Source organism: Melanerpes formicivorus, unplaced genomic scaffold, assembly GCF_026170545.1.
Source record: "Melanerpes formicivorus ecotype bairdi unplaced genomic scaffold, bMelFor1.0.p_v2 SCAF_147, whole genome shotgun sequence".
NCBI classification, from domain to species: Eukaryota; Metazoa; Chordata; class Aves; order Piciformes; family Picidae; genus Melanerpes; species Melanerpes formicivorus.
This window is the reverse complement of record NW_027142499.1, coordinates 613,211-638,065: the sequence shown is the minus strand read 5'-3', so window position 1 is coordinate 638,065 and position 24,855 is coordinate 613,211. Positions and strand designations below refer to the sequence as shown.

Sequence of the window (24,855 nt, the reverse complement as noted above, 5' to 3'; positions counted from 1 at the left end):
CCAACCCAACACAATCTGTGAATGACCTTGAAGGTCTTTTCCAGCTGAAATGATTTTATGATCCTGTGCATTTTTTACTCCAGAAACACTGCCAACCATGGCAAGGATGATTAAAAACTACAGAATCACAGACTGTTAGGAGTTGGAAAGGACCTTCAAAGATCATCCAGTCCCACCCCCCTGCCAGAACCGGATCACCCAGGGCAGGTCACACAGGAATGCATCCAGGTGGGGTTTGAATCTCTCCAGAGAAGGATACTCCACAACCTCTCTGGGCAGCCTGCTCCAGGGCTCTGGCATCCTCACAGGGAAAAAGTTTATCCTTCTGTTCCCATGGAACCTCCTCTGCCCCAGCTTGCACCCATTGCCCCCTGTCCTATCACAGGACATCCCTGAAGCACAGCAAAGTTCTGCCCTCCCAACACTGCCCTGCACATCTTCATCACTATGAATGAGATCACCCCTCAGGCTCCTCTGCTCCAAACTAAAAAGCCCCAGCTGCCTCAGCCTGCCCTCAGCAGGGAGATGTTCCACTGCCTTTAGCATCTTTGTGGCTCTGTGCTGGACTCTCAAATAGCTCCTGAGGTCCTTCATAAACTGAGGGGCTCAAACCTAGGCACAATATTCCAGATGCAGCCTCACCAAGGCAGAATAAAGGGGAAGAAGAACCTCTTTCAACTGCCATCATCAATCTTCCTAACTAGGGGCCCTATTGCAGGGCTGAAGGACCACATGGAAGCAGAGGAGAAGTGCAGCTCCCCTGAACTACAGGACTAGAGCTGATGCACTGTGTGTACAACAGATGCCTTCACTGCAGTGCTCCCTAAAACCAATACAATTAAGTCAAGGCAGGACTTTGTAAACAAATCAGGAGAATAGAATAGAATAGAATAGAATAGAATAGAATAGAATAGAATAGAATAGAATAGAATAGAATAGAATAGAAGTACAATACAATACAATAAACCAGACTGGAAGAGACCTTCAAGATCATCAAGTCAAACCTCTCACCCAACACCACCTAATCAACTAACCCATGGCACCAAGCACGCTATCAAGTCTCCTCCTAAACACCTCCAGTGATGATGACTCCACCACCTCCCCAAGCAGCCCATTCCAATGGGCAATGACTCCCTCTGTGTAGAACGTCTTCCTAACTTCCAGCCTGAACCTCCCCTGGCACAGCTTGAGACTGTGTCCTCTTGTTCTGGTGCTGCTTGCCTGGGAGAAGAGACCAACCCCCTCCTGGCTACAACTTCCCTTCAGGGAGTTGTAGAGAGCAAGTAGGTCTCCCCTGAGCCTCCTCTTCTCCAGGTTGAACAACCCCAGCCTCTCTTCATAGGGCTTGTGTTCCAAGGCCCTCCCCAGCTATGTTGCCCTTCTCTGGACACATTCCAGCAGATCAACATCCTTTCTAAACTGAGGGGCCCAGAACTGGACACAGGACTCAGTGTGGCCTAACCAGTGCTGAGCACAGGGCACAATGACTTCCCTGCTCCTGCTGGCCACTCTGTTCCTGATGCAGGCCAGGATGCCATTGTCCCTCTTGGCCACCTGGGCACACTTCAGGCTCATGTTCAGCCTACCAAGGAGGAGTTTATTGAAGCTCTCTACCTATTTACAACGAGAGGCAATTTCCCTCCAAGCTTCACTTGTCTATTTTGTCACCAATTTTGTTGTAATTTCACCCATGACTTTGTTTCTTCTTTGGTTGGTTGGTTGGGGTTTTTTTTTGCAGTCCTCCAAAGGTGATGCTTCCAACACAGCAATAAATAGGGACCAACTGTTCACAGCAGCCTCAGGGAAACCAGAATTCTGTTATAAATAATCCTTGGCACAAATCATGGAAATGCAATCCTAAAATTGTTTGTTGAATCATTTATGAATTGGGCCTTCAGTTTCAGCTTGCAAATAAGTTGGGAGGGTGGTGGATGGGTTTGGTTTTGGTTGTTGTTGATGTTCTTTTTCCCTTTGCTTTATTAGCTGGAAAACAGCCTCTGAGAAACTGAACTGAATCCAGAGAGAGAGTGAATGAAGGAGTTATTTTTGTCTTCCTTTTTTTTTCCTTTAAGGGAATCCCTATGCTAATACAGGGCTTGAGGGGGAGGGAGGGATTGACTTATGAATTATAAGTCATTTAGGTTGGAAGAGATCATCAAGCCCAACCATTAACCCAGCACTGCCAGGGCACCACTAAACCATGGCCCTCAGCACCACATCTCCTGTGTCCAGTTCTGGGCCCCTCAGTTGAGGAAAGATGTTGAGTTGCTGGTAGGTGTCCAGAGAAGGGCAACAAAGATGAGGAGGGGTTTGGAGCACAGCCCTGTGAGGAGAGGCTGAGGGAGCTGGGGTTGCTTAGCCTGGAGAAGAGGAGGCTCAGGGGAGACCTTATTGCCATCTACAACTACCTGAAGGGAGGTTGTAGGCAGGTGGGAGTTGGTCTCTCCTCCCAGGCAAGAGGACACAGTCTCAAGCTGTGCCAGGGGCAGTTTATGATGGATGTTAGGAAGAAGTCCTTCCCAGATAGAGAGATTGGCCATTGGGATGTCCTGCCCAGGGAGGTGGTGGAGTCACCATCCCTGGAGGTGTTTAGGAAGAGCCTGGATGAGGCACTTTGGTGCCCTGGTTTAGTTGATTAAATGGTGCTGGGTGATAGGTTGGACTTGATGATCTCAAAGGTCTTTTCCAACCTGATTAATTCTATTCTATTCTATTCTATTCTATTCTATTCTATTCTATTCTATTCTATTCTATTCTACTCTACTCTACTCTACTCTACTCTACTCTACTCTACTCTACTCTACTCTATTCCATGCTATTCTATTCCATGCTATTCTGTTCTATTCTACACAGCTTTGACACCCCTCCACGGATGGGGCCTCCAGCACTGGGCAGCCTGTTGCAGGACTTGACAACTCTTTTGGGGAAGAAATTGTTCTTCATGACCAACCTAAACCTCCCTTAGTGTAACCTGAGGCTGTTTCCTCTTGTCCTGTCACTTTTCACTTGTGCCATGAGACTGAGAGATGACACATTTTTACTTTCTTTTCATAAGATGTCCCCACTGTGAGTTTTCACCCCAGCTTCAATACTTAAGAGTAAAGCTGGGGAAGGACTGTTTAGAAGGGCTTTAGAAGGACCTGGGGCAATGGTTTGAAACTGGAGCAGGGGAGATTTAGCTTAGACTTAGGAGGAAGCTCTGCAACATAAGAGTGGTGAAACACTGGAGCAGGCTGCCCAGAGAGGTTGTGGAGTCTCCTACTCTGGAGACATTCAAGCCCCACCTGGATGTGTTCCTGTGTGACCTGCCCTGGGTGACCCTGCTCTGGCAGGGGGAGTTGGAGTGGATGAGCTTTGAAGGTCCCTAACATCCTGTGACTGTGTGGAATTCTACAGTCTCCAGCAATTCACTATTTTAGAGGCCAGCTGATTAGCTGAACTCCTCCCAGGTGAGTTACAAACATGAAGCAATGCTGAAGAACACAAAGCTCCATTTCTTTCTCAAGTCTTTTGACTCAAGCTGCCATTTTTGGTCATCTGAAGACGAGAAGAAAAGGGGAGCTTGGAGACAGATGAAAGCAAAGCAAAGCCTGCTTTCTCATTCCCCAGAGCAGGTGTGCACTGCCTTACCTGAGCTGTCCTCGCACCAGTGGTCTGTTTTTTGTCCTGTTCATGTTTGAGTCAAATGGAACCTCAAAGAACTGTAATAAAGGAGAACAAAAAGGGAAGAGTCAAAATGAACGGAGGCCGGAGAGCTGCCACGCGTGGAATGTCCTCGCCTGCAGCTGCAGCTGCTTTCATCCCTGGGCCTGAAGGCTCACAAACACAAGCAAAATGGCAAAGCCCTTCCAGGGAGCTTTGATGGTCTGTGGTAATGCTTGTGGCATTCCCTTAGAAAGAGAAATCACCTGGAGGACAAAAACAGTTTGAGCACATCACCAACAGTTTATCATCTGAAGCAGAGTGGATTCGGCCCTCGAGAGGTTTGACGCAGCTTTCACAGGGGCACAATGCATGGAGTCACAGAACCATGGAGTGGGTAGAGTTGGGAGGGACCTTTAAAGGTCATCCAGTCCAGTCCCCCTGCAGTCAGCAGGGACATCTGCAGCTACAGCAGGTTGCACACACCCCCAGACAACTTCAATTGCAATGGTTCCAGCCATGGGGCAGCTCCCACCCCTCTGGGAAACTGGATCAAGGCTCTCACTACCCTCAGGGTCAAACATTTCTTCCTTCTCTCCACTCTGAATCTCCCTCTTTGAGTTCCAAACCAACACCCCTTGTCCTGTCCAAACAGGCCCTGCTCAAAAGTCTGTCCCTGGTTTTCTGATTGGACCTTTAATACTGAAAGGTCACCACAATGTCACCACAGGCCCTGCTCTAAACTCTGTCCCCAGCTTTCTGCTCAGCCCTTGAAGCCCTGAAAGGCCACCAGAAGGTCTCCCTGGAACCTTCTCTTCTCCAGGATGCCCAAGGCCAACTCTCTCAGCCTGGCCTCATAGCAGAGGGCTTCCAGCCCTGCCAGCATTGCTGTGGCCTCCTCTGGCCCTGCTCCAACAGCTCCCTGTCTGTGCTGAGGACTCCAGAGCTGCCCCAGCACTGCAGGAGGGGTCTGAGCAGAGCTCAGCAGAGGGGCAGAATCCCCTCCCTGCCCCTGCTGCCCACAGTCCTGGGGATCAGCCCAGGACAGGCTGGGGCTGGGCTGGTAGCACTCAATGCTGGCTCAACTCCAGCTTGTCATCCCCCAGAACCAAGTCCTTCTCCACAGGGCTGCTCTCCAGCCCTTCATCCCCCAGCCTGGAATGATACCAGGGTCGGCCTGACCCATGTGCCGGATCTTGCACTTGCCCTCGCTGCACCTTGTAAGACACACACACACACATATATCTTTACATACCCATACACACAGACCTGCCCCCAGTTTTGCATTAACACAAGCAGCCCTGGCAAATGTTTTGCATCTGGTATTTAAAAGACAAACACTACATTTGTTTTGCAAGCTCCTCTAACTTCTGGGAACCTATAACCCACCCCAAAATCAATCAACTCTTGTAAAACACTGCTGCAACCGTGCTGAGCCTCCAGTTCCAGCAGCAGAGAAGGAGCACACCAGATGGTCTTATTTAATGTCACAACCCAGCTTGACTTCAAACATCACCCATGGGAAAATCCAGGCAGCACAATCTTCACACTGGGAATTCCTGCTGCCTTTTGTAGGATCTCTTCCATGAAGAATGTCCCTGGAAAAGCTGGATGCAGCACACTGCCAGACTGCACGCTGCAAAGCCATTTAGCTTTCCGTGTGCGTAACCAGCACATGAGGAAGCTGGGGAGGGACTTCTTACAAGGGGATAAGGTGAGGAGCAATGGCTTTGAGGTGGGAGAGGGGTGATTGAGGCTGGAGATTAAGAAGAGGGAGACTGGAGATAATGAAGAAAGAGATTGGAGATTAAGAAGAGAGAGACTGGAGATTAATTAGAGACTGAAGACTAGGAAGAAGAGACTGGACATTAGGAAGAAAGAGACTGGAGACTAGGAAGAAAAAGACTAGAGATTAGGAAGAAAGAGACTGGAGATTAGGAAGAAAGAAACTGGAGATTAGGAAGAGAGAGACTGGAGACTAGGAAGAAAGAAACTAGAGACTAGGAAGAAAAAGACTAGAGATTAGGAAGAGAGAGACTGGAGATTAGGAAGAAAGAGACTGGAGATCAGGAAGAAAGAGTCTGGAGATCAGGAAGAAATTCTTGACAGTGAGGGTGGTGAGACACTGGAACAGGTTGCCCAGGGAGGTTGTGGATGTTCCCCTTGCTAGAGGTACAGAATCATAGAACTGTTTCAGCTGGAAGAGACCTCTAAGGTCATCAAGTCCAACAATCAACCCAACACCACCATGGCTGATAAGCCATGTCCTGAAGTGCCATGTCCATGTGTATCCTGGTACTTGCAGGCTTGATCCCAGATCCACAAAAATCTGGTGCCCAGAGGCTGTGCTCTGTAACCTACAGTGAGACAGTGCTTGGAATGAAGCAGAGGAGGAGTGACCCCTTAGTTTCGGGCTGCTACCACCTTTTCCTCTGCATTTGTAAATGTGTTTGAGGCCAGGCTGGATGAGGCTATAGGCAACCTGCTCTGGTGGGAGGTGTCCCTGCCCAGGGCATGAGGGGTGGAACTAGTTGATCTTTAAGGTCCCTTGCACCCCAAACCACCCTGGGACTCCATGAAATCCCAAAGCTCAGCTTTCCTTATGGGATGTATTTACAGAGTGTTTTCTGCTAACATGATGTCAGAGGCTGCAGGGGAGGATCCCAGCTGTGGTGCAGCAGAAGCACCTCACCAAGGCAGCATTCCACACAAGCAGACTGGCAGCAGGCTCAGCTCAGCCTGCAGACAGCTTGAAGGTGACTATCTGATAAACAAGTTATTGCAGCAAGACGATGGCACCTTTTCACACCACAGCAGATAACATTAACACACAGCTGCATTTTGATGGTGCCACGTTACTGAGCTTGCTGCTTGATGAGGAATGCCAGCAGCCAGGGATGATGGCAGCAGCAGGGACCTCATCAGAGCCCTCCAGATACCCAGCAGGGGAAGGATGCTCCATTTACAGGCACATAGAATAGAGTAGAGTAGAGTAGAGTAGAGTAGAGTAGAGTAGAGTAGAATAGAATAGAATAGAATAGAATAGAATAGAATAGAATAGAATAGAATAGAATAGAATAGAATAGAATGGGATGGGATGGGATGGGATGGGATGGGATGGGATGGGATGGGATGGGATGGGATGGGATGGGATGGGATGGGATGGGATGGGATGGAATAGAATAGAATAGAATAGAATAGAATAGAATAGAATAGAATAGAATAGAATAGAATAGAATAGAATAGAATAAGCCAGGTTGGACAAGACCTTTGAGATCATCAAGTCCAACCTATCACCCAACACCATCTAATCAACTAAACCATGGCACCACGTGCCTCAGCCAGGCTCTTCCTAAACATCTCCAGTGATGGTCATAGAATCAATAAGGTTGGAAGAGACCTCAAAGATCATCAAGTCCAACCTGTCACCCAACACCTCTTGACTACTAAACCATGGCACCAAGTGCCACATCCAATCTCCTCTTGAACACCTCCAGGGATGGGGACTCCACCACCTCCCTGGGCAGCACATTCCAATGGCTAAAGACTCTCTCAGCGAAGAACTTTCTCCTCACTTCCAGCCTAAACCTCCCCTGGCACAGCTTGAGACTGTGTCCTCTTGTCCTGGTGCTGGTTGCCTGGGAGAAGAGACCAACCCTTCTTTCCCGATTCTCCACAGAGAGATTGGCCACTGGAATGTGCTGCCCAGGGAGGTGGTGGAGTCACCATCCCTGGAGGTGTTTAAGAAAAGACTGGATGGGGCACTTGGTGCCATGGTTTAGTTGATTGGACCTAATGATCTCAAAGGTCTTTTCCAAACTGGTTTATCTATTCTATTCTATTCTATTCTATTCTATTCTATTCTATTCTATTCTATTCTATTCTATTCTATTCTATTCTATTCTATTCTATTCCATTCCACTCCACTCCACTCCACTCCACTCCACTCCACTCCACTCCACTCCACTCCACTCCACTCCACTCCACTCCATTCTCCTTGCAGATGGGGATGTCCCTGCTGACTGCCTGGGGGTTGGACAAAGTGACCTCTAGAGGTCCAGTTCAGCAGGACAAGCAGGACCTTCAGAGCTACAACACTGCCCTTGGAGTGCTGGATGCATCACAAAGCACTTCCATAGGAACCTACAGTGAGTACCTTCAGAGCAGGGAAAGCACCCAGTTGGATCTGAAAGCCGTGATTGCTTCTGACAGCTCAGCGTTTTGCTAATGGTTTGTTTCACTGTTCCATTTCAGAGACAATTATGGCAAATGAAGACAAAATGCCATTTGACATCAGCCTGGTAGAGCAAGACAAGGGGAAAAATCTGCAGAGCTAACCTCTGCTGCTGAAAATATTTTGGGCTGTGCCCCACATTTGCTCTTTTGCTTTTTTGTCTTCCCCAGCCACAATTTTTACTCCTCTTTTCAGAGTCTGGCTGCTTCAAGCTCACTTCCAGTTTCACCTTGTGCATGTGAGAGGCTTCTGGCTCCTTGGAGAGGATTTATTTAAGCTTATGGATTCTAGGTTTTCTAGGTGTGACAGAGAAAATCAAAATACCCTCTCCCCTCCCCCCCCCAGCTTTAAACTCAGTGTGACCTGAACACAAAATGTCTGAAATGAGCAACAGCTGGACAGGCAACACTTGAAAGAACTTGAGAATGGAGGACCACCAAGATGATCAGGAAGAAGTTCTTCCCCAGGAGGGTGGTGAAAGCCTGGCACAGGATGCCCAGGGAGGTGGTGGAAGCCTCCTGCCTGGAGGTGTTTGCAGCCAGGCTGGAGGTGGCTGTGAGCAACCTGCTGTAGTGTGAGGTGTCCCTGCTCATGGCAGGGGGGTTGGAACTGGCTGAGCCTTGAGGTCCCTTCCAACCCTGACAATTCTATGGTTCTATCAGAGAGCTGGAGAACCATCCCTATGAAGACAGGCTGAGAGAGTTGGGATTGTACAGCCTGGAGAAGAGAAGGCTTCATGGAGACCTCAGAGCAGCCTTCCAGGACCTGAAGGGGGCTACAGGAGAGCTGGAGAAGGACTTCTGACAAGGGCTCATAGTGACAGGCTGAGGGGCAACGGCTTTGAGCTGGAAGAAGGTGGATTTAGATGAGACATTAGGGAGAAATTTGTCCCTGTGAGGGTGGTGAGGCACGGGAAGAGGTTGCCCAGAGATGCTGTGGAGCATCCATGCCTGGAAGTGTTCAAAGCCAGGTTGGATGAGGCTTTGAGCAACCTGGTCTAGTGGAAGGTGTCTCTGCTCATGGCAAGGGTGTGGAACTGGACAATCTTTAAGGTCCTTTCCAACCCAAACCATTCTATGAATCTGGGATTACAGGTGACAGAGTTGAGTTCTCAGCACAACCTGAAAATCAGTGCATGAAGTATCTCTCCTGAACAGAATATTAATTTTGCGGGAGCAACTTCTCTGCTAGGCAGCAAATGTCTGTCTCTGTTGCCTACAGAGATGGTTGCTCTCCAAAGTAAGAATAGAATAGCATAGAATAGTATAGAATAGAATAGACCAGGTTAGAAGAGACCTTCAAAATCATCAAGTCCAACCTCTCACCCAACACCATCTAATCAACTAAGCCATGGCACCAAGTGCCTCAGCCAGGCTCTTCCTAAACACCTCCAGTGATGGTGACTCCACCACCTCCCTGGGCAGCACATCCCAAGGGCAAATCTCTCTTGCTGGGAAGAACTTCTTCCTACCATCCAGCCTAAACCTCCCCTGGCACAGCTTGAGACTGTGTCCTCTTGTTCTGGTGCTGATTGCCTGGGAGAACAGACCAACCCCCACCTGGCTACAACCTCCCTTCAAGGAGTTGGAGAGAGCAAGAAGGTCTCCCCTGAGCCTCCTCTTCTCCAGGCTAAGCAACCCCAGCTCCCTCAGCCTCTCCTCATAGACTCTGTGCTCCAAACCCCTCCCCAGCTTTGTTGCCCTTCTCTGGACACCTTCCAGCAACTCCACATCTTTCCTAAACTGAGGGGCCCAGAACTGCACACAGTAACCATTCCACAGATTCATGGAATGGCTTGGGTTGGAGGAGACCTTAAAGACCATCCAGTTCCAACGCCCCTGCCATGGGCAGGGACACCTCCCACCAGCCCAGGTTGCTCAAGATCCCATCCACCCTGACCTTGAACACCTCAAAGGAGGGGTCATCCACAACCTGTCACCCACAACCTCCCTGGGCAACCTGTTCCAGTGTCTCACCACCCTCACCGTAGAGAATTTCTTTGCAATCTCCAGTCTAAACTTGCCCTCTCCCAGTGTCAGTCCATTCCCTCTCATCCTACCACTAAAAGGTCCTCCCCCAGCTTTCTTGTAAGATGAACCCTGGATAAATAAATATTTCAGAAGCACTCAAGAGGCTTTTTCCTCAGGAAGTCTGAATGGATCAGTTCAGCTGGACAAGGCAGAACATTATCTGCCCTTGCTATTTGGGAAGGCAGCCATCAAAGGGACAGGCAGAGGGTTAAATCCACAGCATCCAAAAATCCCTGAGTGACTGAACTTGGCATCAGCTTTCCAGACCCTAACCCAAATGTTAATCAGTATGCATGAACATTTAAAACAGGATGATGGGAAGAAATAAATCAGGCCAGCTAGTACTTTGTGGTTTATTTCTCTGGCAGGCTCATCAGGCTCTTTGTGGAGATCTCATGTAGTTAATATGCAGTAATTATCTCTTAAACATCTAACAAGTCTTAGATTAGCTGTCACATTGCTGCTTAGAGCTGTTTACACTCACAGGGGTTTCTTGCCTTCAGCTCCTTCACATTGGTTTCCACTTTGTTTGGAAGTGAAACCTTCAAGAATGCTTCACTTCATGGAACCATGAAAACATTCATTTACACTGGAAAAGGCCTCTAAGGTGGAGTCCAACCATCAACCTAACACTGCCACTACTAAACCATGCTCCTCAGCACCACATCCACACAGCTTTGAATCTTTCCCAGGGATGGGAACTCCACCACTGTCCTGGGCAGCCTGTTCCAAGACTTGAAAGCCTTTTCAGCGAAGTGCTGATTGACAGCTGCCTAAACATGAGCCAGCAGTGTGCTCAAGCAGCCAAGAAGGCCAATGGCATCCTGGCCTGCATTAGGAATAATGTAGCCAGCAGGAGCAGGGAAGTCATTGTGCCCTGTGCTCAGCACTGGTTAGGCCACACCTTGAGTCCTGTGTCCAGTTCTGGGCCCCTCAGTTTAGGAAGGACATTGAGAGACTTGAAGGTGTCCAGAGAAGGGCAACAAGGCTGGGGAGAGGCCTTGAGCACAGCCCTGTGAGGAGAGGCTGAGGGAGCTGGGGTTGCTTAGCCTGGAGAAGAGGAGGCTCAGGGGAGACCTTCTTGCTCTCTACAACTCCCTGAAAGGTGGTTGTGGCCAGGAAGGGGTTGGTCTCTTCTCTCTAGCAACCAGCACCAGAACAAGAGGACACAGTCTCAGGCTGTGCCAGGGGAAGTTTAGGCTGGAGGTGAGGAGAAAGTTCTTCACTGAGAGAGTTGTTAGCCATTGGAATGTGCTGCCCAGGGAGGCGGTGGAGTCCCCATCCCTGGAGGTGTTCAAGAAGGGATTGGATGTGGCACTTGGTGCCATGGTCTAGTCATGAGGTCTGTGGTGACAGGTTGGACTCAATGATCTTTGAGGTCTTTTCCAACCTTGGTGATACTGTGATACTGTGAAATTGTTCCTCATGCCCAACCTACACCTGCCCCAGTGCAAGCTGAGGCCATTTCCTCTTGTCTTGTTACTAAGGAGAACAACCTCCTTTCAGGTAGCTGTAGAGATCAATGAGGTCTCCCCTCAGCCTCCTCTTCTCCAGACTAAAACAACCCAGTTCCCTCAGCCATTCCTTTTAAGACCTGTTCTCTAGACCCTCTTCCAGCTTTGTCCTCTTGGCCAGTTGAAGATGGACAGCACCTGTGCTGTGCTCAGAGGCAGGGTCCTGACTATCTGCAGGCCATGGAGTGGATGGAAAGCCCTGAACTTGTGCTGTGCTGGTCATCAGTAGCCATTCCTGCTGGAAAGGTTTTACCCACAGAATGATGACAGCTCAAGACTTTTACTCCTGTTGACACAAAAACACAACCAGAGGGCACTGAAAGGAACAAAATCTCACAGGGGTTATCAAACAGATCCCTCACACTCAGGCTACAAAACATCTCTTGTGGACTGCTTTGGATTTGGAGTGTGTCAAGCACCAGCCTGGCCCCTGGCCAGGGCCAGCTCTAATCTGTGACACATGGTGGAAACAGCAGTGGCTGGAACATCCACAGCCCACAGAGGGGCTCCCATCTATTGACAGAACATTTTACTTTAATGCTAACCACATATTTACAGCAGAACTGAGAATCCCATCAGGCTAAAGACAGAGCAGAACCCTGCTGTTAGAAGACAATTTCATTCAAGGCAATTCAGAGGTCTTCCCATTTCCAAACCACCCCAGCAGGCTTCCATGTGCTCTCTGGCAGCAGAAATGGACTCTGAGGGGCAGCTCAGGGCAATCTGTCTGGCACTGGAACAGGCTGCCCAGAGAGTTGGTGGAGTCACTGTCCCTGGAGGTGTTCAGGAAACCTGTGGCCATGGCACTTGGGGACATGGTTTCCTGGCCATGGTGGGGTTGGTTAATGGTCAGACTCGATGATCTTAGAGGTCTTTTCCAACCCAAACCATTCTATGATCCTATCTACAGCACTAATGAATGAATGAGAAGATACCAGTCACCAAAGAGCACACACTTCCTCCTGCACTGAAGTGCTGCTGGCCTCCAAAGTCCTTCTTGAGTTGCACTGCAGTGGAGATGAGCTACATGGATGGAAATGAGTGGTGGCCAAAGCCTCTCCTCAGCTAAAACTTCTTGCCACAGAGCCAAAGCAAACACTTGTAACACAACACAGATAAGGACCAGCACAAGTGGACTCCCCACCTGAGCACTTCACTTCCACATGCAGGGCCCAAACTGGGCTGTACAGGACAAGTCTGGCAAATATTGGTCCTGATGAATCAGATGCTTCTGAGGTTCTTAGACTTCCCCTGTGCTGCAGGACACTGATCCTCTTTTGGTCTCCTTGGTATTGGCAAAGAAGAGCAAGCAGCTCAGTAGAAACATCATGGAAATAGATGGTGGAAACATGAATCAGGGAGGAGCAGGTGGACCAAAACCAGGCAGAGAATGCAGTGGTAGAGATGAGCCTGGGACAATAAGCTAAGGTTTTCTAGGAGATGATCTTTGAGCTGGCCATTTGGTCTCCAAATTCACCAGATTTCAGCACTTAGCCTTTCAAAAGGGATGAAAAGCAACTGTTCACAGCACCTTGCCATGACCTGTGCTGGGGCAATCCCAAGCACAATTCCAGGCTAGGTGGGGAGTGGCATGAAAGCAGTCTCTAGGAGAAGGACTCGGGGGTGACAGCTGAGGAAAAACTCAACATGAGCTGGCAATGGTGGCTGGCAGCCCAGAAGGCAGCCATGTGCTGGGCTGCATCCAAAGCAGTGAGAGCAGCAGGATAGGAAGGGGATTCTGCCTCTCTGCTCTGCCCTGCTCTGCTGAGACCCCACTGTGAGCACTGCAACCACTTCTGGCGCCCCCCAGCACAAGAGAGACATGGAACTGTTGGAGAGGATCCAGGGGAAGCTACAAAGATGATCAGAGGGCAGGAGAACCTCCCTTATAAGGACAGGTTGTGAGAGCTGGGGCTCCTCAGCCTGGAGAGGAGAAGGCTCCAGGGAGCCCTTAGAGCTGCCTTCCAGTACCTGAAGGGGGCTACAGGAGAGCTGGGGAACCACTTACCGCTGTTAGGGGTGGATGTGCTTGAAAGGGGGATACAAGGAAGCCAGGAAAGGACTTTTTGCAAGGGCTGGTGGTGACAAGATGAGAGGGAATGGATTAAAACTTGAGGAGGGCAGATTTTCACTGGTGATTGGGAAGAAATTGTTTAGAGTGAGGGTGGGGAGACACTGGCACAGGTTGCCCAGGGAGGTTGTGGATGTCCCCTCCCTGAAGGTGTTCAAGGCCAGGTTGGATGAGGCCTTGAGCAACCTGGGCTGGTGGAAAGTGTCCTTGTCCATGGCAGCAAGGTTGGAACTGGATGATCTTTAAGGTCCCCTCCAACCCAAACCATTCTGTGAATCTCTGAACTTTCCTGCACTGGAGGGAAAGTTGCTGTGAGCAGCACTGGAAAGCCATCAGAGCATGAAGAGCTGAGCTCCTTCTTTTGTGAGTGCTCTTCCCCTCCACATTAGCCAATTATTTCTCCTCCTCATGTTTTCAGGGCTTAATCTTCTGTTGTGATAAAGTGATGTATAATTACACAAAAGGAGAGGGAACACAGCACATATAATTTATGGTAAATAAGATCAAAGTCAAGATTATTATTATTAGAGGTTTTCTTCTGGTTTCCTTTCAATCACTGCTGTATGAAAACAACAAAGAATAATTAAAGCCCATCACAAAGGGCCTTTTTGTTCAATTGTGCCCAGATGTGAGTGAAAGAAAGCAAAAAGGCAAGGGAAGGGTTTTCAAAAGCACACTCAGGGCCTGATCTGACACTCTTCTCACTGCACTCAACGGCAGTTTGCCTTCAATGAGAGCAGAGCCAGCCCAGCACTGAGTGATTCTGAAAATCCCACCCTAATTGTACAAACAAGGGAAGGCTTTAGAGACTGCTGGCTTGGAGATTGTATATTTGAGAATCATAAAGGGCACACAGCACCTGTTTGTCTTCAAGATATGAAAATAAAGCAGGGCAAATATTTTAAGGATTAGAAATGGCTTTTTTTTTTCCTTCTCTTTTTTTTTTAACCTCCTTTTTTTTTTTCTTCTTTAAAGGCAGTATCTGAAAAGCCTCTGGCTCTGCAGCTCCCACACTACCTATAGATCTGCTTTAATATTTTCCATTTCAAAGGGGGTTCTAATTAAAACTGAGATTGATGCAAGCCTGAACAAAGTTACTTACAGAGAGAGAAGGGGAGCTTAACCCTGAACTGTCATGTCCCAGGCAAACCCAAGAAAGCTCTGCTAGGCAAAGCATCTGCCACAGGTCAATGTCTTACTACTATTTACAACAGCTTTAAATAGAAAAGAGAAAATAGAATAAACCAGGTTGGAAGAGACCTTTGAGATCATCGTGTCCAACCCACCAACCAATCCAACCCACCTAATCAACTAAACCATGGCACCAAGCACCCCATCAAGTCTCCTCCTGAACACCTCCAATGATGGTGACTGCACCACCTCCCTGGGCAGCACATTCCAATGGGCAATCACTCTCTGTATAGAACTCCTTCCTAACATCCAGCCTAAACCTCCCCTGGCACAGCTTGAGACTGTGTCCTCTTGTTCTGGTGCTGGCTGCCTGCGAGAAGAGACCAACCCCCTCCTGGCTACAACCTCCCTTCAGGTAGTTGTAGACAGCAAGAAGGTCTCCCCTGAGTCTTCTCCTCTCCAGGCTAAGCAACCCCAGCTCCCTCAGCCTCTCCTCACAGGGCTGTGCTCCAGACCCCTCACCAACTTCATTGCCCTTCTCTGGACTCGTTCTAGCAAGTCAACCTCCTTCCTAAACTGAGGGGCCTGGAATGGAATGGAATGGAATGGAATGGAATGGAATGGAATGGAATGGAATGGAATGGAATGGAATAGAATAGACCAGACCAGACCAGACCAGACCAGGTTGGAAGAGACCTTCAAGATCATCAAGTCCAACCTATCATTCAACACCACCTAATCAACTAACCCATGGCACCAAGCACCCTGTCAAGAACTGGACACAGGACTCAAGGTGTGGCCTAACCAGTGCAGCGTACAGGGGCAGAATGACCTCCCTGCTCCTGCTGGCCACACTGCTCCTGATGCAGGCCAGGATGCCATTGGCCCTCCTGGCTGACTGGGCACACTGCACTTTTTAAAAGGGGTTGCAGTGATAGTGATAGGACAAAAGGGAATGAACTGATGCTTGAGCAAGGCAGATTCAGACTGGAGATTAGGGATACATTCTTCACAGTGAGGGTGGTGAGACCCTGGAACAGGTTGCCCAGGGAGGCTGTGGATGTCCTCTCCCTGGATATATTCAAGGCCAGGCTGGATGAAGCCTTGAGCAACCTGGTAGAGTGGGAGGTGACCCTGCCCATGGCAGGGGAGTTGGAATTAGATGGTCTTTAAGATCCCTTCCAACCCAAACCGTTCTGGGAATCCATGAAAAGACAAATCCTTACTATTCAGCAGTGCTCAGGAGCCTACTGCTGCATACAGGGAAGAGGAGGGGAGGGAACTGAAAGTTGCTACTTGTCACTTCAGAAGCATATTTCATAGAATCACAGAAAGCCAGGTTGGGAGGGAGCTCAAGGATCATCTGTCTAACCTCTCTAGGTAGTAGGTCCAGGATGAAGAATGCAAAGACTCACAGAGTTCAATTAGCACTGATTTGTCCCCTCAGATTAACAATGTGGTGTGCAGGCTCTGTGTTTATGAACCCAAGTGCTGACGCTGCTGCTGTTATTTCCTTCACCACTTACAAGCCTGTGACCCTCTAGGGATTCCCAGAGCCACCTACTGCCCCCAAAGCTGAGAATTGTTTAGGTCTTACACTGCAGTTTTTATTTAAGGGTCACTTGACTGGCAGCAGTTCCCAGAGCTGCTGGCATGCCTGCCCCTCCACCCTAGACCTCTTTACAGCTCATCCAAACCCTTTCAGGGGGTCTGCACGACAGAACAAGCAGTCACAGAATCACCAAGGTTGGAAGAGACCTCAAAGATCATCGAGTCCAACCTGTCACCACAGACCTCATGACTAAACCATGGCACCAAGTGCCACATCAAATCCCCTCTTGAACACCTCCAGGGATGATGACTCCACCACCTCCCTGGGCAGCACATTCCAATGGCTAACAACTCTCTCTGGGAAGAACTTTCTCCTCACCTCCAACCTAAACCTCCCCTGGCACAGCTTGAGACTGTGTCCTCTTGTTCTGGTGCTGCTTGCCTGGGAGAAGAGACCAACCCCCTCCTGTCTACAACCTCCCTTCAGGTAGTTGTAGAGAGCAAGAAGGTCTCCCCTGAGCCTCCTCTTCTCCAGGCTAAGCAACCCCAGCTCCCTCCTGCAGCTTAGTGCTCTCTTTATCAGCACTTTGGCCAAACAACCTCCTTGGGTGATATCAGAAGTGCCATTACAAGGAGCTTGAAAAGGGCATGGCTGTGTTAACACTCAGCAGTGTCAAAGCAACACGGTCCTAACACACTGCTGCTCCATCTCTGGTCCTGTCACAATGGTGAGGGGTCCAGACAGAGGTGAGGGTGATGGAGGTGAAGATGATGAACACATCCTGAGATATGATGAGTGGCACTGCTGAAGCCCAGCTGGATGAACCACTTATCACTGTGAGGGGTGGATGTGCTTGAAAGGGGGATACAAGAAAGCCAGGAAGGGACTTTTTAGAAGGGCTGGTGGTGACAGGATGAGAGGGAATGGATTAAAACTTGAGGAGGGCAGATTTTGACTGGAGATTGGGAAGAAATTCTTGACAGTGAGGGTGGTGAGACACTGGAACAGGTTACCCAGGGAGGTTGTGGATGCCCCCCTGCTAGAGGTGTTCCAGGCCAGCTTGGATGAGTCCTTGAGCAGCCTGGGCTGGTGGGAGGTGTCCTTGCCCATGGTGGTGGGGTTGGAACTAGATGATCTCTAAGGTCCCTTCCAACCCAAACCACTCTAGGAATCTATGAAAGTAGCAAGGGTGGAAAGAAACCCAGGGCAGGCTTGTCTGTGTCTGAGCCCTCTGCAGTAAGCAAGGAATTAATGAAGGAGGAATAGATAATTGAGGACCATGTGTGGCCTTCAATTGTCTGAGTAACTTTGAAAGAGCATTTGCACCAAACTGCTTTAGCTCCTTCACCCCTACAGACAACATTTTACTTCTCTCCATCTTTGCATTCAATTGGCTAGCACTAATGCCTGAAAAAAACCAACCATCCCTGGTTTCATGTCAATTGTTTTAGTGCACCTGATGTCCAAGATTTGAGATGGGAAAAAGAGATGTGACTCTCCTGGGCTGGTAAAGAGCAAACAGGTTGGGTGACAACCCAGGAGCCCTCCTCTTCCCACTGAAACCTTAGTGTGCTAAGAAGACACTGGAGCAAAAAAAGCACTAATAACAATAAAAATCAAGGCAGGCCCATCTAAGCTGTTCAGTCTTGCAAAGTGCTGACATGGTGAGGCACCGAACTAGCCTGTTCCCGAGGTCTCACGGAGGTCAGCCCCAGCTCCAGGGGAAATGCAAGCTGGATACTGCAGACAGGCTTTCACCTCATGTGATCCACCTCAGAGAAACAGCTTTCAGGGGAAGAAATGCTGCTTGCTGGCCAGCTGCCAAAGACTTCTAATAATATCAAATATTTACCAGCACTGAGTCCTTTGTGTTTAGCCTGCAACTGATGCATCCACAAACAGCTCCTCGCTCCAAGCCTTTCTCCAGTCCCACTTCCAGGAGGGCCCTTGTCCATCCTCAGGTTTGGGCTCCTTGAACCAAAAGCAGCAATCTCCAAAGTACAGGGCATCTGCCCTTCCTGCCCTTTGCTTTTGGGCATGGACTTAGAATCATTTTGGTTGGCATCCACAACCACCCTGGGCAACCTGTGCCAGTGTCTCCCCACCCTCACTGGAAAGAATTTCTTCCTCATCTCCAGTCTGAAGCTGCCCTCCTCAAGCCTCAATCCATTCCCTCCCATCCTACCCCTACAAGCCCTTCTCCAAACTGTCTTCCCAATGGCTTTTACTGATGAACTGTGGGTAGATGCCAGCTGCAGAGGTAGCTACTTTCTGCTCTTCAGGAGGCATTTCATTTGTAGGTATTTTAGGACCAACCATGAAGGGCTGGAGCAGACCCACCACCTTTCTGCCCAGCACAGCGCACTTCTGACCGACTCCACAAAGCCATTTTCTCTAGGGGATGCCTTTGCACTAAATCATAGCTGTCAGGGTGCCAGCACGCCATCAGCACAAAGTGCAAGTGAAAAACCAAACAGAACTTCAAGTACCAGTCTCCCTGCTGAAGAGAGAGGAACTGCACAAGGTCACTATCTGGTTTAAGTTACTCTGTGTGTCCTAAAATACACAAGGCCAGCTCCTCTGGACGCGGTGCAGCTGCTCGGAGCAGCACTGCAGATAAAATCCGATCCTGAAGATGGCTTTAGAGAAATTCCTGTGGTGGGATAAAGCTGTTACTCAGGAGCTCCTGGGGAAGTATTTCTGCTGCTCAGTGCAAGTGGATAAGTCAAGCAGGAGCTCCAGAGTCAACCAGGAGACACGAGTCTCCTCCAAATGGGAAGTGAGAGGATATCAAGGCGGGAGCTTGGCTGAGATTCACAGACTCACAGGCTGCAACAGGATAGAAGGGACCCTCAAAGGTCATCTTGCACAAACACCCTGCCATCATCAGGGACACCTCCAACTAGATCAGGCTGCCAAGATGTTGAGTTGCTGGAAGGTGTCCAGAGAAGGGCAACAAAGCTGGGGAGGGGTTTGGACCTCAAGCCCTGTGAGGAGAGGCTGAGGGAGCTGGGGTTGCTTAGCCTGGAGAAGAGGAGGCTCAGGGGAGACCTTCTTGCTCTCTACAACTCCGTGAAGGGAGCTTGTAGCCAGGAGGGGGCTGGTCTCTTCTCCCAGGCAAGCAGCACCAGAACAAGAGGACACAGTCTCAAGCTGTGCCAGGGGAGGTTTAGGCTGGCTGTTAGGAAGACATTCTTCATAGAGAGGGTGATTGCCCCTTGGAATGGACTGCCTGGGGAGGTGGTGGAGTCACCATCACTGGAGGTGTTCAGGAGGAAACTTGATGGAGTGCTTTGTGCCATGATTTAGTTGATTAGATGGTGTTGGGTGATAGGTTGGATGCAATGATCTTGAAGGTCTCTTCCAACCGGCTCTATTCTATTCTATTCTATTCTATTCTATTCTATTCTATTCTATTCTATTCTATTCTATTCTATTCTGTTCTGTTCTGTTCTATTCTGATCTTGAATGTCTCCAAGGATGGGGCCTCAACCACATCCCTGGGCAGCCTGTCGCTGCTCTCTTTCTGCAGAACTTCCTCCTGATGTCCAACCTAAAGCTATCCTGCAAAAGAGAGATGCAAAGTCTTTACTTCTCTATCATCACTACAGAGTGATCCTGAGCTGCTAGCCATAACCCAGATGGTGGGAAGAGAGGTAGGTAACTGGGAAGCCCTCTGGACTATCAGCATCAGTCCCCTGCGACTAATTATGAGAGCTATAAACGAAAGCAGCCTCACTGCTGCTCTTTTCACACCCAGGAGACCAGAGCAAGGAAGTGGCAAGGTGATATTGAAAGCACTTCCACGCATCTCCTGGCTCCAGCCCATGTGCCCAGGATCCAGGTCATTTTAATCAGCTTTTCATAATTTGTCACTCAAATGATGAGAATGCTAATCCCCCTCAGTGTGCTTCCTGCCAGGCACCTGAAAATGAATCCACAACCTGCTCTCTTCCATCACCCCTGGATGTGTTTGCTCACCTGGAACTGCCTCTGCTCCAGCTTGCACCCACTGTCATTGGACATCCCTGAGCAGAGCCTGCCTCATCCTCCTGACACTGCCCTGCACATCTTTATCAACATGAGTAAGGTCACCCCTCAGGCTCCTCAGCTCCAAGCTCAAGACCCCCAGCTCCCTCAGCCTGTCCTCAGCAGGGGGAGGTGTCCTAAACACCTCCAGTCATGGTGACTCCAACACCTCCCTGGGCAGCACATCCTAATGGCCAATCTCTCTTGCTGGGAAGAATTTCTTCCTAACATCCAGCCTGACCCTCCCCTGGTGCAGCTTGAGACTGTGTCCTCTTGTTCTGGTGCTGGGTGCCTGGGAGAAGAGACCAACCCCCACCTGGCTACAACCTCCCTTCAGGGAGTTGGAGAGAGCAAGAAGGTCTTCCCTGAGTCTCCTCTTCTCCAGGCTAAGCAACCCCAGCTCCCTCAGCCTCTCCTCCCAGGGCTGTGCTCCAGACCCCTCCCCAGCTTTCTTGCCCTTCTCTGGACACCTTCCAGCACCTCAACATCTTTCCTAAACTGAGGAGCCCAGAACTGGACACAGGACTCAAGGTGTGGCCTAACCAGTGCTGAGCACAGGGCAGAATGACCTCCCTGCTCCTGCTGGCCACACTGTTCCTGATAGGCATGGGGCACCAAGTTTCTGTGACAGCAGACAGCTAAGGTGTATCTCATCACTTTGCACCAGCTTGGCAGGGGAACTCCAGCGAGCAGTTGCTTTGTTCCTTTTGAAAAGCATCCTGCATGAAGTGGGACCATTCCCTGAGGACGGCCACCTGCTGAGGGCTGCCCGATAAACCTCCACACCGAGAAGTCAATTACAAAGACAGCCCGCACCAGTAATTAGGTTTCACCTTTCCTTCCCCTTTGTCAAGAAGGAAAGTGAAGCACGAGTGTCCCGACCAGCCCTCCGAAAGCACAAACACCCAAACCTGTTGCAGGGGCATCACATCATCCATCTTTCTAAAGCTGTCAAGAGATGTTTGTCATTCCAGGCCTGCTTGCATCTCCCAAATGCTAAGATAACACACCCATCAATCTCAGCTGGAGTTAAAAGAGGAGTTGAAAAATAAATAGTTCTGAGTCATGTTACTAAGAGGGATTCCACACACTATTAATTTTAGCTTGGAAACCAATTAAGACATCAAATCAGCATTACCTCCCCCCCTTTCCAAGGTGTAATGACCTATGGGCTTGCTTCAATTTATTTGTTCTGTGACAGTGATCCTTTGAAATGCTTTAGAAGTTTAAACAACAATAACTCCAGCCTTGGTTTCTGGCAACAGGAAGAGGTTTGGTGAAAGGAGGGCAAAGATAAGGACCAGACAGCAGGATTCTCTCAGGGTTAGAAAGCCAGTCTTAAAAGAAGAACAAGAAGAAGTACAGTGACACAGAATGACAGAATGGCACAGGTTGGAAGGGACTTTAGAGATCACCTACTCCAGCCTCCCTGCCTCTCCACTAGACTCAGCTGCTCAAAGCCTCATCCAACCTGGCCTTCAACACCCCCAGGGAGGAGGCATCCACAACCTCCCTGAGCAAACTGTTCCAGTGTCTCATACTGAAGAACTTCTTCCTAAGTTCCACTCTAACCGTACTCTCCCTCAGCTTCAAACCACTCCCCCTCGTCCTGTCTCTAGACACCCTCATGAAAAGTCCCTCTGCAGCCTTCCTGCAGGATCCCTTCAGGTACAGGAAGGCAGCTCTGAGGTCCCCCATGGAGTCTTCTCTTCTCCTGGCTGAACAACCCCAGCACACTTAGCGTGTCCTCATGTAAGCAAACCTGCTGCCAGGCTGGAATAAATTCATAGTACCATAGTATCAGTCAGGGTTGGAAGGGACCACAAGGATCATCCAGTTCCAACCCCCCTGCCATGGGCAGGGACACCCCACACTAGATCAGCCTGGCCACAGCCTCATCCAGCCTGGCCTTAAACACCTCCAGGGATGGGGCCTCAACCACCTCCCTGGACAACCCATTCCAGGGCTTCACCACTCTCATGGGCAAGAACTTCCTCCTCACATCTAGCCTGAATCTCCCCACCTCCAGCTTCATTCCATTCCCCCTAGTCCTATCACTCCCTGAGATCCTGAGCAGTCCCTCCCCAGCCTTCCTGTAGGCCCCCTGCAGATACTGGAAGGCCACAATGAGGTCACCTCGGAGCCTTAATTGGTGCTTTCCACTCAGTCCTGGGGCAGCCTTCATCCCCTGCAAGCCAACTGCAGCTTCTTGCTCACAGGTGTCACCAGCCCTGGCAGCACTCCTGAATATCAAAGCAGCAACTGAGTGCTGCCAGTGTGCAAAACTGCACAAATCTTGCTACCAAAAGGTTATTCAAACAGGACCTCACTGCCCAGCTGAGAGCTCCCTGCTCCTCCCAGCTCCTGGAGATGGTGGATATTACCTCTACCTAGCAGGGAATGTGCAGGAGCTTTTTAATATTGACATGGAAATGCCACTCTTGTCAGATTTGTCTTCCAGGTGCCTCAAATGTCACCACTGTTTGCTATCTTCTAGTTCAATATGAAGTTTTCTGAGTATCCATTGGTTAAAACAATAAAATGAACCAACCCTGCATCCTCAGTGGCCTGATTTCCCCTGGGAGCCAGGACCTGCCTGAGAGCTTTGCTTGGGGGACTTTCAAACCCCTTTCTATCTGTGCCACCACAGAGATCTGGAGCTCTGACTACACAGGTCTCACTAGAACTGCAGAGCTGGGAGTAGTGCTTCACAGAGTCACAGAGTGCATTGGGTTGGAAGGGACCCTCAAAGGTCATCTTGTCCAGCCCCCCTGCAGGCAGCAGGGACACCTCCAACTAGAGCAGGCTGCCAAGGGCCACATCAAGACTGATCTTGAATGTCTCCAGGGATGGGGCCTCAACCACATCTCTGGGCAGCCTGTTGCAGTGTCTCACCACTCTCACTGTGCAGAACTTCCTCCTGATGCCCAGCCTAAATCTCCCCTGCTCCAATTTCAAACCATTGCCCCTTGTCCTATCACTACAAGCCCTTCTGAACAACAAATCTTTAATCAACAAATCTCATCTTTCATCACCAACAAGTGAAGAACTCATCTGGATTCCACAGGAGCATTGACTGAGGGTCTTCAAGCAAGGGGTTAAAGCCAGACTCTGAACCATAGGAGTTTGGGACACTGATGATAGAACTAAAACCAGACCTCTGGAAAGTCTTTGTGTGATAGTGGAAGTGCATGACAGTAGCTAGTCTTGGATCAAAAACTTTGTTTAGAAAAGGAAGGAATATATAAGAAAGAAGATAAAAACTCCAAGGTCCAGCATCAGTGTAGCACTGACCAAAGCACAGCTAAGGACAACAAAGCTGGGGAGGGGGGTTTGGAACACAAGCCCTGTGAGGACAGACTGAGGGAGCTGGGGTTGCTTAGCCTGGAGAAGAGGAGACTCAGGGGAGACCTCATTGCTCTCTACAACTCCCTGAAGGGAGGTTGTAGCCAGGTGGGGGTTGGTCTCTTCTCCCAGGCAAGCAGCACCAGAACAAGAGGACACAGTCTCAGGCTGTGCCAGGGGAAGTTTAGGCTAGAAGTGAGGAAGAAGTTCTACACAGAGAGAGTGATTGCCCATTAGCATGGGCTGCCCAGGGAGGTGGTGGAGTCACCACCATTGGAGGTGCTCAGGAGACTTGACAGGGTGCTTGGTGCCATGGGTTAGTTGATTAGATAGTGTTGGATGATAGGCTGGACATGATGACCTTGAAGGTCTCTTCCAACCTGGTCTGGTCTATTCTATTCTATTCTATTCTATTCTATTCTATTCTATTCTATTCTATTCTATTCTATTCTATTCTATTCTATTCTATTCCTGGATATGCTAGAAGGTGTCCAGAGAAGGGCCATGAGGATGAGCAGAGGGCTAGAGCTGATCTGCTATGAAGAAAGACTGAGGCAGTTGGGGCTGTTCAGTCTGGAGAAGAGAAGGCTCTAAGGAGACCTCATTGTGGCCTTCCAGGATCTGAAGGGGGCTACAGAAAAGCTGGGGAGGGACTTTTGAGGGTGTCAGGGAGTGATAGGACTGGGGGGAATGGAACAAAACTAGAAGTGGGGAGATTCAGATTGGATGTTAGGAAGAAGTTGTTCCCCATGAGGGTGGTGAGAGCCTGGCACAGGTTGCCCAGGGAGGTGGTGGAAGCCTCCTGCCTGGAGGTGTTTGCAGCCAGGCTGGCTGTGGCTGTGAGCAACCTGCTGCAGTGTGAGGTGTCCCTGCCCATGGCAGGGGGGGTTGGAACTGGCTGAGCCTTGAGGTCCCTTCCAACCCTAACTATTCTATGATTCTATGCCAAGTACAGGATAAACTAAAGAATTTACTTTGCTTGTCCCAGAGCCCAGACCACTATGTGATGCTTTAAAATTCCCACCCTCCTAAAATTCAAATGAATTTCCCTAGGTAGGCAAGCCCTCCAATGCATACCTCCAGTTAATTACACTGCAGTTCCTGTGTAGACAAGTCCCTAGATGCTCTTACATGATAATCACTAAATGTGAAGTGGTGAAATGAATTGCAACATTTAGTAATGCTTCTTAGGAGCCAAGATTTATAGAGGAAGCACGACATAAAACTCCAAAAGCACATGGTTCCCATGGCTGCAGGTTGTACTGGAAAGAGAAAGAGATAGATGTGGAAATAGCTGCTGAAAAGTA

At 49.5% G+C, this 24,855-nt stretch overlaps 1 protein-coding gene across 1 annotated transcript in view; it reads right to left on the bottom strand.

Annotated features, from left to right (window-relative positions):
• COX10 (cytochrome c oxidase assembly factor heme A:farnesyltransferase COX10) overlaps positions 1–24,855 on the bottom strand; it is a 157,292-nt gene that overhangs the window by 55,019 nt on the left and 77,418 nt on the right. Inside the window, exon 5 of the mRNA XM_068168654.1 lies at positions 3,631–3,701. Coding sequence (XP_068024755.1) covers positions 3,631–3,701 — 71 coding nt within the window. The remainder of the gene's footprint in view (positions 1–3,630; positions 3,702–24,855) is intronic.